The sequence below is a fragment of the Catharus ustulatus genome, chromosome 34 (genome assembly GCF_009819885.2).
Source record: "Catharus ustulatus isolate bCatUst1 chromosome 34, bCatUst1.pri.v2, whole genome shotgun sequence".
NCBI lineage: Eukaryota > Metazoa > Chordata > Aves > Passeriformes > Turdidae > Catharus > Catharus ustulatus.
The window spans coordinates 374,071-390,232 of NC_046254.1; the positions used below are offsets into that span (position 1 = coordinate 374,071).

At 58.3% G+C, this 16,162-nt stretch overlaps 1 protein-coding gene across 1 annotated transcript in view; it reads right to left on the reverse strand.

Moving 5' to 3' along the window:
- Positions 1-737: 737 nt before the first annotated feature.
- LOC117009598 (hypoxia-inducible factor 3-alpha-like) overlaps positions 738-16,162 on the reverse strand; it is a 29,058-nt gene continuing 13,633 nt past the window's right edge. Inside the window, 12 exon segments of the mRNA XM_042780108.1 lie at positions 738-995; positions 1,152-1,173; positions 5,265-5,375; positions 6,807-6,951; positions 8,598-8,681; positions 8,684-8,703; positions 11,756-11,920; positions 11,922-11,938; positions 12,953-13,062; positions 14,056-14,100; positions 14,103-14,139; positions 15,980-16,116. Of these exon segments, the coding sequence (XP_042636042.1) occupies positions 738-995; positions 1,152-1,173; positions 5,265-5,375; positions 6,807-6,951; positions 8,598-8,681; positions 8,684-8,703; positions 11,756-11,920; positions 11,922-11,938; positions 12,953-13,062; positions 14,056-14,100; positions 14,103-14,139; positions 15,980-16,116 (1,151 nt within the window).

Consider the following 16,162-nt stretch of genomic DNA (forward strand, 5'->3'; position numbering starts at 1 on the left):
AGCCACACCCCATAGCCACGCCCACCACGCCTCAGCCACAACCCCATAGCCACACCCAAATCCCATAGCCACACCCCATAGCCACGCCCACAACCCCATAAACACACCCCCATAACCACACCCAAAACCCCATAGCCCTATCCATAGCCCGCCCACGTGCCCATAGCCACGCCCACAACACATAACCACGCCCATAGCCTCAAAGCCACACACAAACCCTCATAGCCCCATCCCATAGTCACGCCCACAACCCACAGCCACGCCCACAATCCATGGCACACCCACAAATCCATAGCCACACCCACAACTCCATGGCCACACCCACAACTTCATAGCCACACCCCAAACCCCATAGCCACACCCACAACTTCATAGCCACAACCCCATAGCCACACCCAAAACCCATAGCCACACCCACAACATCATAGCCACGCCCACAACACATAACCACACCCAAATGCCATAGTCACACCCATAGCCACGCCCACAATCCCATAGCCACACCTCCAAATTCACAGCCACGCCCACAGCCCATAGCCACGCCCACAGCCCTATAGCCACACCCACAGCCCTATAGCCACACCCACAGCCCCATAGCCACACCCACAGCCACGCCCTTTCCAGCCTCACCCTCACACCACCCCCCCGACCACACCCACCCAAGCCCCGCCCGCATCTCCCCACCCCCCTCATTAATTAACCCAGGCCCCGCCCCCTCAGGCCCCGCCCACCTCTTCCTAGCAGGGCGTGGCCTGGGGGCGGGCCCAGGGCGGGGTCGCTGCCCCAGCGCGGCAGGGGGGCGTGGCCAGGCCGGGAGGGGGGGGGCCTCGCCCAGGGAAGCTGCGGGCTCTTGGCCTGGGGGGCGGAGCCTCGGGCTTGGGGGCGGGGCCTGAGGGGCGCAGGCCACGCCCCCTGTGCGGCTCGGCCCCGCCCAGCTGGAAATCGCCGTCCATGGGGATGTAGGGGGCGAGCATGGCCAGGTCCAGGGGGGACGTCTGGGGGACACGGGGACATTTGGGGGGACCCCAAACCCAGCCAGGGCCAGGGGGGACGTCTGGGGGACAGGGGGACATTTGGGGGGACCCCAGACCCAGACAGGGCCAGGGGGGATGTCTGGGGGGACATTTGGGGACATTGGGGGGACCCCAGACCCGGACAGGGCCGGGGGGACGTCTGGGGGGACAGGGGAGGACATTGGGGGGACCCAGACCCAGACAGGGCCAGGGGGGACACGGGGATATTTGGGGGACAGGGGACATTTGGGGTGACTCCAAACACGGACAGGACCAGGGGGGACATGGGGACATTTGGGGGGACAGGGGGACATTTGGGGACATTTGGGGACATTGAGGGGACCCCAAACCCTCACAGGGCCAGGGGGACATCTGAGGTGACCCAAACCTGGACAGGAGGGGACAGAAGGGACAGGGAGGATTTGGGGACATCTGGGGGAACCCCAAACCCAGACAGGGCCGGGGGGACGTCTGGGGGGACAGGGGGGGACATTTGGGGCCATTTGGGGGGACCCCAGACCCAGACAGGGGGGACAGGGGGATGTCTGGGGGACAGAGGGGTCTGGGGACATTTGGGGGGACCCCAAACCCGGGTATGGGGTTTTGGGACATTATGGGATGGGATTTGGGGTCAGGATTTGGGGTCCCCTCCCATTTATAGGGTCAGGATTTGGGGTCGGAATTTGGGGTCCCCTTCAATTTATGGGGTTGGAATTTGGGGTCCCCTCCCATTTATGGGGTCAGGATTTGGGGTCTCCTCCCATTTTTGGGATGGAATTTGGGGTCCCCTCCCATTTACAGGATGAGATTTGGGGTCAGGGCTTGGGGCTGGAATTTGGGGTCCCCTCCCATTTTTGGGATGGAATTTGGGGTCTCCTCCCATTTATGAGGTCAGGATTTGGGGTCTCCTCCCATCTACGGGGTTGGGATTTGAGGTTTCCCCCAGTTTTTGGAACGGAATTTGGGGTCCCCTCCCATTTACGAGGTTGGGATTTGGGGTTGGAATTTGGGGTCGGGATTTGGGGTCCCCTCCCATTTATGGGGTTGGGTTTGGGTCCCCCCCAGATATGGGGTTGAGATTTGGGGTCAGGACTTGGGATTGGAATTTGGGTCAGGATTTGGGGTCTCCTCCCATTTATGGGATGGAATTTGGGTCCCCTTCTATTTACAGGATGAGATTTGGGGTCAGGATTTAGGGTCAGGATTGGGGCTGGAATTTGGGGTTTATTTATTTATAATTTATTTATAATTTATGGGGTTGGGATTTGGGGTCCCCTCCCATCTTGGGATGGAATTTGGGGTCCCCCCCCATTTATGGGATGGAATTTGAGGTCCCCTCCCATTTATGGGGTTGGGGTTTGGGGTCTCCTCCCTTTACAGGATGAGATTTGGGGTCAGGATTTAGGGTCAGGATTTGGGGTCAGGATTTGGGTCTCCTCCCATTTTTGGGATGGGATTTGGGTCAGGATTTGGGGTCCCCTCCCATCTTTGGGATGGAATTTGGGGGCCCCTCCCATTTATGGGATGGAATTTGGGGTCCCCTCCCATTTTGGGATGGAATTTGGGGTCCCCCCCATTTCTGGGATGGGATTTGGGGTCCCCCCTCCATTTCCAGGACAGAATTGGGGTGGGGGTCCCAGGAGGGTCCCACCCCCCCTGTACCTGCAGGGCGGCTCCGGGGCCGCGGCTCCCCCCAAAAATCTTCGGCACCTGCAGCACCAGAGGGTCCCTGGGGGGCTGGGGGGCGGAGCCAGGGACCCCAAAACCCCCAGACCCAAAAACCCCAAAACCCCCCGACCCCAAAAACCCCAGAGCCCAAAAACCCCAAACCCCACAAACCCCAAAAACCCCAGACCCAAAAACCCCAAAAACCCCAGACCCAAAAACCCCAGACCCCAAAAACCCCAAAACCCCCCCGATCCCAAAAACCCCCAGACCCCAAAAATCCCAAAACCCCCAGACCCCAAAACCCCCAGACCCCAAAAACCTCCAGACCCCAAAAATCCCAAAAACCCCAGACCCAAAAATCCCAAAAAACCCCAGACCCAAAACCCCCAAAAACCCCGAGACACCAAAAACCCCCAGACCCAAAAACCCTAAACCCCAAAAATCCCCAGACCCAGAAACCCCAGAGCCCAAAAACCCCAGACCCAAAAACCCCCAGAGTCCAAAAAACCCCAGACCCCAAAAATCCCAGACCCCAAAAATCCCCAAAACCCCTGACCCCAAAAACCCCAGAGCCCAAAAACCCCCAGACCCCAAAACACCCAAAAACTCCCAGACCACAAAACCCCCAGACCCCAAAACCCCAAACCCAAAAATCCCCAGAGCCCAAAAAACTCCCAGAGCCCAAAAACTCCAAAAACCCCCAGGCCCAAAAACCCCAGACCCAAAAACCCCAAACCCAAAAATCCCCAAAACCCCCTGACCCCAAAAACCCCCAGACCCAAAAAAACCCAAAATCCCCCGACCCCAAAACCCCAAAAACCCCAGACCCAAAAAACCCCAGACCCCAAAAATCCCAAAACCCCCAGACCCCAAAACCCCCGACCCCAAATCCCCTCCCCAAAATAATTCCAAGACCCCATAAAACCCCCCCAGATTCCCAAAAACCCCCAGAGACCCCCAGAACCTCCCCAAAATCCCCCAGACCCCCCAAATCCCCCAGACCCCAAATCCCCCTCCCCAAAACAATTCCTAGACCCCATAAACCCCCAGACCCCCCAAAAACCCACCCCAAACCTCCCAGAGACCCCCAAATCCCCCCCAAAACAATTCCAAGATCCCACAAAATCCCCCAGAACCCACCCTAAAGCCCCCAGACCCCAAATCCCCCTCCCAAAACAATCCCAAGACCCCAGACCCCTCAAATACCACCCAGAACTCGCCTAAACAATTCCAAGCCCCATAAAACCCCCCAGGATCCCCCAAAAACCCACCCAGAGACCCCCAGACCCAAACCCCCTCCCCAAAAAATTTCAAGACCCCATAAAACCCCCCAGTCCCCAAATACACACCCCAGACCCCCCAAAACCCCACCCCTAACCCCCCAAAAACCCCCCAGGACCCCCCAAAAACCCAACCCAAACCCCCAGAGACCCCCAGATCCCAAATCCCCTCCCCAAAACAATCCCAAGACCCCATAAAACCCCCCAGACCCCCCAAAACCCACCCCAGACCCCCTAGAGACCCCCCAGAACCTCCCTAAAATCCCCCAGACCCAAATCCCCCTCCCCAAAACAATCCCAAGACCCCATAAACCCCCCCAAACCCCCAAATACCCACCCCAAAACCCCCAGGACCCCCCCAAATTTTCTCCAGGACCCCTCCCCCACTCACCGGGGAGGGGCTGCGGGGCCGCCGGGCGGGGCGGGGGTCGCGGGGGGGGGGTCGAAGATGGGGGCGAGGAGCCGGACGAGCTCGGGGGAGCAGAAGCGGCGGGGGTCGCGCTGCAGGGCGGCCTCGGGCACGTGCGAGGGGCGCACGAAGGCCAGGACCCCCGGGACCCCCGGGACCCCCACCCCTGGGGGGGCAGAGGGGTGAGACCCCCGGGAATAACCCAAAATAACACCGGGACCCCCGGGAAATAACCCAAAATAACCCCGGGACCCCCGGGACCCCCACCCCTGGGGGGGCAGAGGGGTGAGACCCCGAGAATAACCCAAAATAACCCCGGGAAATAACCCAAAATAACCCCGGGATCCCCGGGACCCCACCCCTGGGGGGGTAAAAAGGGTGAGACCCCCGGGAAATAACCCAAAACAAACCCAAAATAAACCAAAATAACCCGGGACCCCGGGAAATAACCCAAAATAACCCCGGGACCCCCGAGAAATGACCCAAAATAACCCAAAATAACCCCGGGACCCCGGAAATAACCCAAAATAACCCAAAATAACCCCGGGACCCCCGAAAAATTCCCAAATAACCCCCGGGACTCCCCCCAGACCCCCTCAGGGGACCCCAAAATCCCCCCCAGTCCCCTCCAATCCCCTCCAGTCCCTCCCAGTCCCTCCCAGTCCCCCCCCACTCCCCTCCCAGTCCCCCCCATTCCCCTCCCAATCCCCTCCCAGTCCCCCCAATCCCTCCCAGTCCCTCCCAGTCCCCCCCATCCATCCCAATCCCCCCCCACTCCCCTCCCAGTCCCCCCCAAATCCCTCCCAGTCCCTCCAGTCCCCCCCAATCCCCTCCCAATCCCCTCCCAGTCCCTCCCAGTCCCAGCCGGCGCTCACCGAGGCTCAGGTCCAGCACGGTGTCCGCGGGGCCGTTGCTGGGGTCGGGCCGGGGGTCTCCGAGCCCCCCCCAAATTCTCGGCGCTGGGTTTGCTCCAGGGACAGGACGAGCCCGCGCTGCTCCACGCGGCTGGGAGGGGGCGTCAGCCCGAGACCAGCCCCGATATTTGGGGGGGTCCCCAATATCCCACCCGAGGGGTTTGAGGGGTCCTTGAGGGGTCTGGGGGGTCCCTGAGGGGTCTGGGGGGTCCCCAAGGGTTTGGGGGGGTCCCAAGGGATTTGGGGGGGGGTCTCCAACATCCCCCTCGAGGGGTCTGGGGGGTCCTCGAGGGGTTGGGGGGTCCCCAATTTATCCCCGAGGGGTCTGGGGGATCCCTGAGGAGTCTGGGGGGGTCCTCAAGGGATTTGGGGGTCCCCAATTCATCCTCGAGGGGTTTGGGGGGGTCCCTGAGGGTCTGGGGGGGTCCCCAACATCCCCCTCGAGGGTTTGGGGTCCCTGAGGGGTTTGGGGTGTCCTTGAGGGGTCTGGGGCACCCTAGAGGGGTCTGGGGGGTCTCCAATTCCTCCTTGAGGGTTTGAGGGTCCCTGAAGGGTCTGGGGGGGTCCCCAATTCATCCTCGAGGGATTTGGGGGGCCCCAAGGGATTTCGGGGGGGTCCCCAACATCCCCTCGAGAGGTTTGCGGGTCTCCAAGGGATTTGGGGGTCCTTGAGGGGTCTGGGGGGTCCCTGAGGGGTCTGGGGGGGGTCCCCAAGGGGGTTGGGGGGGTCCCCAATTCATCCTCGAAGGTTTGGGGGGGGCCCTGAGGGGTTTGGGGGTCCCAAATTTATCCCTGAGGGTTTGGGGGGTCCCTGAGGGATTGGGGGGGTCCCCAAGGGTTTGCAGGGGTCCTGGAGGGGTCTGGGGGGGGTCCCTAGGGGGTTTGGAGGGGGGTCCTCGAAGGGTTTGGGGGGTCCCCAATTTATCCTCGAGGGGTTTGAGTGTCCCCTCTCTGTGTCCCCAATGTCCCCACTGTCCCCAATCCCCAATGTCCTCAATGTCCCACCTGAGCACGAAGTGCAGGTACACGATGGTGTCACCTCCCCCCAATGTCCCCATGTCCCCAATGTTCCCAATCCCCTCAATCCCCCCTAATGTCCCCACTGTCCTCACTGTCCCCAATGTCCCCCAATGTCCCCCAATCCCCCCAATGTCCCCCATGTCCCCAATTCCCCCAATGTCCCCAATCCCCCCAGTGTCCCCAATGTCCCCACTGTCCCCACCTGAGCACGAAGTGCAGGCACACGATGGTGTCACATCTCCCAATGTCCCCAATGTCCCCAATGCCCCCAATGTCCCCAATCCCCTCAATCCCCCCACTGTCCCCATGTTCCCAATGTCCCCAATCCCCTCAATGTCCCCAATGTCCCCATGTCCCCACTGTCCCCAATGTCCCCAGTCCCCACCTGAGCACGAAGTGCAGGCACACGATGGTGTCACCGCCCCCCAGTGTCCCCAATGTCCCAATCCCCCCAATGTCCTCACTGTCCCCAATGTCCCCCCAATGTCCCCACTGTCCCCACCTGAGCACGAAGTGCAGGCACACGATGCCCTCGGGCGCCGCTCGCCCCCCGCCCATCACCGTGGCCTGGGTCTGGGCCCAGAGGAACCCCCCGCGCTTGGCCAGGAACCGGTACTGGCTGGTGACCGCCTGGCCCTTGGTCAGCACTGTGAGGGGACAAATTTGGGGGGATTTGGGGTGATTTGGGGTGTCCCACAGCAGTACTGGCTGGTGACCGCCTGGCCCTTGGTCAGCACTGTGGAGAGGGGACAAATTTGGGGGGATTTGGGGGATTGGGTTGATTTGGGGGGATTTGGGGTGTCCCAAAGCGGTACTGGCTGGTCACGGCCTGGTCCTTCGTGAGAACTATGGAGGACACAAATTTGGGGTGATTTGGGGGCATTTAGGGGGATTTGGGGGGATTTGGGGTGTCCCAAAGCGGCACTGGCTGGTGACGGCCTGGTCCTTGGTCAAAACTGTGGGGGGACACAAATTTGGGGTGATTTGGGTTGATTTGGGGTGTCCCAAAGCGGTACTGGCTGGTGACGGCCTGGCCCTTGGTCAGCACTGTGGAGAGGGGACACAGATTTGGGGGGATTTGGGGGATTTGGGGGGATTTGGGTGTCCAGGGGTGATTTGGGGTGTCCCAAAGCGGCACTGGCTGGTCACGGCCTGGCCCTTGGTCAGCACTGTGAGGGGACAAAGATTTGGGGTGTCCTGAGGGGATTTGGGGGGATTTGGGTGAATTGGGTGTCCCAAAGCATTTCTGGCTGGTCACGGCCTGGCCCTTGGTCAGAACTGTGGGGGACACAAATTTGGGGGGATTTGAGGGAATTTGGGGTGTCCCAAAGCGGTACTGGCTGGTGACGGCCTCGCCCTTCATGAGAACTATGAGGAACACAATTTGGGGTGATTTGGGGTGTCCAGGGGAATTTGGGGTGTCCCAAAGCAGCACTGGCCGGTCACGGCCTGGCCCTTGGTCAGAACTGTGGGGGGACAAAGATTTGGGGGGATTTGGGGTGTCCCAAGCGGATTTTCGGATTCCCAACTGGGTTTTGGGTTCCCGAGCGGGTTTTGGGGTGTCCCAGTTGGGTTTTGGGGTTCCCAGGCTGGTTTTGGGGTTCCCATGGAGATATTGGGATTCCCCAGTGGGTTTTGGGATTCCCAAGTGGGTTTCAGGTTCCCAAGGGGTTTTTGGGGTTCCTGGGTGGGTTTTGGGGTTCCTGAGCAGGTTTTGGGGTTCCCAGTTGCATTTAGGAGCTCCTGAACAGATTTTAGGATTCCCAGGCAGGCTTTGGGGTTCCCAGGTAGATTTAGGGGTTCCCGAGCAGGTTTTGGAGTTCCCATGGAGATATTGGGGTTCCCGAGCGGGTTATGGGGTTCCCAACTGGATTTTGGGGTTCCCGTGTGGATTTTGGGATCCCAGCTGGGTTTTGGGGTTCCCGAGGGGGTTTTGGTGTTCCTGAGCGGATTTTGGGGTGTCCCAGTTGGGTTTTGGGGTTCCTGAGTGGGTTTTGGGGTTCCTGAGCAGATTTTGGGGTTCCCATGGAGATATTGGGATTCCCAAGCGGGTTTTGGGGCTCCCGAGCAGGATTTGGGGTTCCCAAGTGGATTTTGGGATTCCCAGTTGGGTTTTGGGATTCCTGTGTGGATTTTGAGGTTCCCGAGCGGGTTTCGGGGTTCCCATGGAGATATTTGGGTTCCCGGGCGGGTTTTGGGGTTCCCAAGCTGGATTTGGGGTTCCTGAGCGGGTTTTGGGTGTCCCAGCTGGGTTTTGGGGTTCCCAAGCGGGATTTGGGGTTCGGGCACTCACGGGTGTGGACGCTGCGGCTCAGGGTGTTGGAGTCGAGCGCGTGGACGAACTCGTAGAGGGAACAGCCCAGGAGCTCCTCGGGTGGTACCCGGCCACCTCCCCGATCCTGCACCCCAAAAATCAGCGAGGGTCACCCCAAAATCTTGAAAGGGGACCCGGCCACCTCCCGATCCTGCACCCCAAAAACATCCAGGGGTACCCCAAAATCATCGAGGGTCACCCCAAAAATCCTGTGAGGGTACCTGGCCACCTCCCCGATCCTGCACCCCAAAATCATCCAGGGGTCACCCCAAAACATCCAGGGGTCACCCCAAAAAATCCTGTGAGGGTACCTGGCCACCTCCCCGATCCTGCACCCCAAAATCATCCAGGGGTCACCCCAAAAATCATCGAGGGGGTCACCCCAAAAATCCTGAAAGGGACCCGGCCACCTCCCCGATCCTGCACCCCAAAAACATCCGGGTCACCCCAAAAATCCTGTGAGGGTACCCGGCCACCTCCCCGATCCTGCACCCCAAAAACAGGGGTCACCCCAAAATCCTGTGAGGGTACCCGGCCACCTCCCCGATCCTGCACCCCAAAAACATCAGGGGTCACCCAAAATCATCCAGAGGTCACCCCAAAAATCATCGAGGGTACCCGGCCACCTCCCCAATCCTGCACCCCAAAAATCAGCGAGGGTCACCCCAAAATCCTGAAAGGGACCCGGCCCCTCCCGATCCTGCACCCCAAAACATCCAGGGGTCACCCCAAAAATCACCAGGTCACCCCAAAAATCCTGAAAGGGACCCGGCCACCTCCCCGATCCTGCACCCCAAAAATCATCGAGGGGTCATCCCAAAATCATCCAGGGGTCACCCCAAAATCATCCAGGGGTCACCCCAAAAATCCTGTGGGCAAACCCGGCCACCTCCCCGATCCTGCACCCCAAAATCATCCGGGGTCACCCCAAAATCAGTGGGGAAATCCTGGGGCGTTTCTTGGGAATTTGGGGGTGATTCCTGAGGGGATTTGGGGGAGATTTTGGGGTGAATCCCGAGGGGATTCTGGGGGGATTTTGGGTGAATCCCGCGTTGTTCCTTGAGGATTTTGGGTGAAATCCCGGGGGTTCCTTGAGGATTTTCGAGGAGATTTTGGGGGAATCCCGGGGGGGTTTCCTTTAGGATTTTGGGGTGAAATCCCGAGGGATTCCTTGAGGATTTTTGGGGAGATTTTGGGGCAATCCTGGGGGCTCCTTGAGGATTTTGGGGTGAAATCCCGGGGGGTTCCTTGAGGATTTTGGGGGAGATTTGAAGAGAAATCCCAAGAGATTCCTTGAGAATTTTTGGGAAATTTTGGGGGGAATCCTGAGGGGCTCCTTGAGGATTTTGGGGTGAAATCCCTCAAGTTTCCTTTAGAATTTTGGGGAGATTTTGGGGTGAATCCCGAGGGATTCCTTGAGAATTTTGGGGAGATTTTGGGGCAATCTCGGGGGCTCCTTAAGGATTTTGGGGGAGATTTTGAAGGGAAATCCCAGAGATTCCTTGAGAATTTTTGGGAAATTTTGGGGGGAATCCCGAGGGGCTCCTCGAGGATTTTGGGGGAATCCCTCGGTTTCCTTTAGGATTTTTGGGAAATTTTGGGGTGAATCTCGGGTGGCTCCTTGAGGATTTTGAGGGAAGATTTCAGGTGAAATCCCTCGGGGTTCCTTTAGGATTTTGGGGAAATCTCGGGGGGTTCCTTGAGGATTTTGGGGAGATTTTGGGGTGAATCCCGGGGGCTCCTTGAGGATTTTGGGGTGAATCCCTCGGGATTCCTTGAGGATTTTGGTGAAGATTTTGGGGTGAAATCCGACGGATTCCTTGGGGATTTTGGGGGAATCCCAGGGGGTTCCTTGGGGATTTTGGGGGAAGATTTCAGGTGAAATCCCTCGAGGTTCCTTGAGGATTTTCGAGGAATTTGGGGGAAATCCCGAGGGATTCCTTGAGAATTTTGGGGAGATTTTGGGGCAATCTCGGGGGGCTCCTTAAGGATTTTGGGGGAGATTTTGAAGGGAAATCCCAAGAGATTCCTTGAGAATTTTTGGGAAATTTTGGGGAAATCCCGAGCGATTCCTTGGGGATTTTGGGGGAAATCCCTCGAGTTTCCTTTAGGATTTTGGGGAGATTTTGGGGTGAATCTCGGGGGGTTCCTTGATGATTTCGGGGAGATTTTGGGGCAATCCCACGGGGCCTCCTTGGGGAATTTGGGGTGAAATCCTGGGGGACTCCTGAGGATTTTGGGGGAACATTTTGGGTGAAGTTCCGAGGAGTTCATTGGAAATTTGGGGTGAAATCCCGTCAGGCTCCTTGAGGATTTTTGGGAGATTTTGGGGTGAAATCCCGAGGGATTTCTTGAGGATTTTGGGGGGAGATTTCAGGTGGATCCCTCAGGGTTCCTTTAGGATTTTGGGTTGAAATCCCGGGGAGCTCCTTTAGGATTTTGGGGAGATTTTGGGGTGAATCCCGGATGGCTCCTTGAGGATTTTGGGGTGAATCCCTCGGGATTTCCTTGAGGATTTTGGGTGAAGATTCTGGGGTGAAATCCGACGGATTCCTTGGGGATTTTGGGTGAATCCTGAGGGATTCCTTGAGGATTTTGGGGGGAAATCCCTCGAGTTTCCTTTAGGATTTTGGGGAGATTTTGGGGTGAAAATTTTGGGGGTAATCCCGGGAAGTCCTTGGGGATTTTGGGGAAATTTTGGGGCGAATCCCTCGGGGTTCCTTTAGGATTTTGGGGGAGGTTTTGGGGTGAATCTCGGGGGGTTCCTTGAGGATTTTTGGGGTGAATCCCGAGGGGCTCCTTGAGGATTTTGGGGTGAATTCCGAGGGGATTTTGGGGAGATTTTGGGTGAAATCCCAAGGGGCTCCTTTAGGATTTTTGGGGGATATTTCAGGTGAAACCCCTCGGGTTTCCTTTAGGATTTTTGGGAGATTTTAGGGCAATCCCGGGTGACTCCTTGAAGAATTTTGGGTGAAGATTTCAGGTGAAACCCCTCGGAATTCCTTGAAAATTCCGGCACACCACCGCCCTCTTTTCAGACTGCAACAAGTTCAAAACCCGGGGATCTCATTTGGGGAACACCTCGGGGGTCCCGGGGGGATTTTTTAAATTTAATTTCATTTTTTTAGGAGTCCCACCTGTCATCGCAGTAGGTGAACTTCATGTCCATGGAGTGGCGAGTGAGGACGGTGCCCGAGCCCAGCGGAGCCTCGATGGCCCCGGGGTGCGGGATGGCCTCGCAAATCAACACCAGGCAGCGCAGGGGGGGGTCCCCGCCCCAGACCCCGAGTAGGTTCGCATGTGCCCGCGCAGTGCAGGACCTGCGGGGAGGGGCGGGGGACACGGGGAGAACGGGCTCGGAACGGGGAGGGGAGCACTGGGATTTATCCTGAAATCCACCCCAAAATTCACCCCAAATTCACCCCGAATGGGGAGGGGAGCCCTGGGATTTACCCTGAAATCCATCCCAAAATCCCCTGGGATTTATCCTGAAATCCATCCCAAAATTCACCCCAAAATCCAGCCCGAAATGGGGAGGGAGCCCTGGGGTTTACCCTGAAATCCATCCCAAAATTCCCCAAATTCAGCCCGAAATGGGGAGGGACCCCTGGATTTATCTGAAATCCACCCCGAAATTCACCCCAAAATCCAACCGAAATGGGGAGGGACCCTGGGATTCACCCCAAAATCCCCAGGGAACCCCCCGGGATTCCTGTGCCCAATCCCCGCAAATGTCCCCAATGTCCCCAGTGTCCCCCATGCCCCTCAATGTCCCCAATCCCCTCAATCTCCCCAAAGTCCCCCAATGTCCCCAATGTCACCAACGTCCCCAATGTCCCCAAATGTCCCCACTGTCCCCAATGTCCCCAATCCCCTCAATGTCCCCAATTCCCCCCAATGTCCCCGATGTCCCCAAATGTCCCCAGTCCCCCCAAATGTCCCCGTTGTCCCAAATGTCCCCAATGTCCCTGATCCCCCAATATCCCCAAATGTCCCCAATGTCCCAAATGTCCCCAATGTCCCCAATGTCCCCAAATGTCCTCAAATCCCCCAATCCCCCCAGATGTCCCCACTGTCCCCAATCCCCCCAATATCCCCACTGTCCCCAATGTCCCCAAATGCCCCAAATGTCCCAAATGTCCCCACTGTCCCCAAATGTCCCCACTGTCCCCAATCCCCCAATATCCCAAATGTCCCCCAATGTCCCCCAATGTCCCCAATGTCCCCCAATGTCCCCAATCCCCCAAATGTCCCGGTGTCTCCAATGCCCCCAAATGCCCCAAATCCCCCCAGATGTCCCCAAATGTCCCCAAATGTCCCCAGTGTCCCCCCACCTTCCAGGACGCCGCTTTGAGGTTGAGGCAGCGGCCGCGCCCGCTCAGGGTGCTCTTCATGCGCAGCGAGAAACTGCGGCCAGAGCGCTCCCCCCGCCGCCGGGGACCCCCTGGGGGCACGGGAATTTGGGGAGGGGTCTCAGGGGGTCACGGCAATTGGGGGGACCCCGAATTTGGGGGGTCCCGGGGGTCTGGGGGGGTCCCGGGGGGGGTTTTGTGCTCTGGGTAAAGCCGCGCTCACCTCGCTATGGGGGGGGGACACAGGAATTGGGGAGGGTCTCAGGGGTCAGGGGCATCCCAGGGTCGGGGGGGGGTCACAGGAATTGGGGGGACCCGAAATTTGGGGGTCCCAGGGATATTTCTGGGGGTCCCGTGTTAATTTGGGGAGGGGTCTCACCCTGCCGGGGGTTCCGGGGTTATTTTCTGGTGGTCTCAGGTTAATTTGAGGAGGGGTCTCAGGATATTTGAGGGTCCCGGGGTTATTTTCAGGGGTCCCAGGTTAATTTGGGGAGGGGTCTCGGGGATATTTGAGGGTCCCGGGGTTATTTTCAGGGGTCCCGGGTTAATTTGGGGAAGGGTCTCGGGGATATTTGAGGGTCCTGGGGTTATTTTCGGGGGTCCCAGGTTAATTTGGGGAGGGGTCTCAGGGATATTTGGGGTTCCATGGTTAATTTGGGGAGAGGTCTCACCCTGCCGGGGGTCTCGGGGTTATTTCTGGGGGACCCGTGTTAATTTGGGGAGGGGTCTCAGGGACATTTGAGGGTCCCAGGGTTATTTTTTGGGAGTCCCAGGGATATTTTTAGGGTCCCAGGTTAATTTGGGGAGGGGTCTCAGGGACATTTGAGGGTCCCGGGGTTAGTTTTGGGGGTCCCAGGTCAATTTGGGGAGGGGTCTCACCCTGCCTCGGGCCCCGGGTTATTTTTTAGGGGTCCCAGGTTAATTTGAGGAGGGGTCTCAGGGACATTTGGGGCTCCATGGTTAATTTGGGGAGGGGTCTCACCCTGTCAGGGGTCTCAGGGTTATTTTTTGGGGGTCCCAGGTTAATTTGAGGAGGGGTCTCAGGGCTATTTGGGGCTCCATGGTTAATTTGGGGAGGGTCTCACCCTGGCGCGGGCCCAGCACGTCCTGCAGCTCCTCGTGGTCGCAGGGTGAACGAAATCGAACACGCTGTGCCCGATCAGCTCCAGCTGGGGAGGGGGCGCACGGAATTTGGGGAGGGGGCGGGGGGGGCACACCCGGATTGGGGAGGGGTCACACTCAGAATTTGGGGAGGGGGCGGGGGGGTCACACCCCGAATTTGGGGAGGGTCACACCCGGAATTTGGGGAGGGGTCACACCCGGAATTTGGGGAGGGGTCACACCCCCGAATTTGGGGGGGTCACACACGGAATTTGGGGAGGGGTCACACACTGAATTTGGGGAGGGGTCACACCCGGAATTTGGGGAGGGGTCTCACCCAGAATTTGGGGAGGGGTCACAGCCGGAATTTGGGGAGGGTCACACACGGAATTTGGGGAGGGGTCGCACCGGAATTTGGGGAGGGGTCACACCCGGAATTTGAGGAGGGGTCACACCCGGATTTGGGGAGGGGTCTCACATGGAATTTGGGGGAGGGGTCACACCCGGAATTTGGGGAGGGGTCTCACATGGAATTTGGGGAGGGGTCACATCCAGAATTTGGGGGTCCCCAGCCCCCTCCCAAATTGGGCTCCCCCGCACAATTTGGGGACCCCTCCCCAAAAAGAATTTGGGATCCCCAAGATTTTTTGGGACCCCTCAAGCTGATTTTGGGACCCCCCACCCTAAAGAATTTTGGGGTCCCCTGCAGAAATTTGGGACCCCCCCCCAAAAAGAATTTGGGGCTCCCCAGGAAGATTTTTGGGACCCCTCCCCAGATTTTTGGGACCCCTCCCCCAAATTTTCGGGCTCCCCAAGCAGATTTTTGACCCTCCTTGCCACGTTTTCCCGGATTTTTTTGAGTCTCCCCCGCAAATTTCGGGGTTCCCCCCCGGATTTTTGGGGTCCCCTGATGGATTTTTGGGTACCCCGGGTGATTTTTTGGGGCTCCCCTGACACATTTTTAACCCCTCCAGGTCATTTTTTGGCCCCTCCTTGCCAGATTTTCCCGGATTTTTTAAAATCTCCCCCGCAAATTTCGGGGTTCCCTCCCACGGATTTTGGGGTCCCCCGGGTGATTTTTGGGGTTCCCTCGGATTATTTTTGGGGTGCCCCTGACACATTTTGGGGTTCCCCAAGCAGATTTTTGACCCTCCCAGGTCAATTTTTGACCCCTCCTGGCCAGATTTTCCCGGATTTTTTTGAGTCTCCCCCCGCAGATTTAGGGGTTCCCTCTGCTGGATTTTTTTGGGGTCCCCCGTGTGATTTTTGGGGTCCCCTGACACATTTTTGGGGTCCCTCCCCCAGATTTTTGGGGCTCCCCAAGCACATTTTTGACCCCTCCTGGCCAGATTTTACCTCCACCCCAAACGCATTTTTTAAAATCTCGCCCCGCAAATTTCGGGGTTGCCCCTGCTGGATTTTTGGGGTCCCCTGACAGATTTTTGGGGTCCCCCCGACACATTTTTGGGACCCCTCCCCCAAATTTTTGACCCCCCCAGGTCAATTTTTGACCCCTCCTTGCCAGATTTTCCCGGATTTTTTTGAGTCTCCCCCCGCAGATTTCGGGGTTCCCTCCCACGGATTTTTGGGGTGCCCCCGGATTATTTTTGGGGTTCCCCTGACAGATTTTTGGGGTACCCCGGACAGATTTTTAGGGTCCTCCGACACATTTTTTGGGGTCCCTCCCCCAGATTTTTGGGGTCCCCCTGACACATTTTTAACCCCTCCCAGGTCATTTTTTGGCCCCTCCTTGCCAGATTTTCCCGGATTTTTTGAGTCTCCCCCGCAAATTTCGGGGTTCCCCCTGCCGGATTTTTGGGGTCCCCCCGTGATATTTTTGGGGTCCCCCCGTGATATTTTTGGGGTCCCCCCGGGATATTTTTGGGGTCCCCCGGATGTTTCTCTCACCTGGCTGAGCCCCAGCAGGCGGCTGACGTTCTCGGACAGGTAAATCATGTCCCCGCCCTCGCTCAGAACCATCACGAAGCCGCTCAGAGCCTGCAGGTAACATCCGTCCACAGCCTCGGCCGCCGCCGCCCACGCGCCTGGGGGGTTTGGGGAGGTCAGGGGTCCCCAAAAATGTGGGGGGGT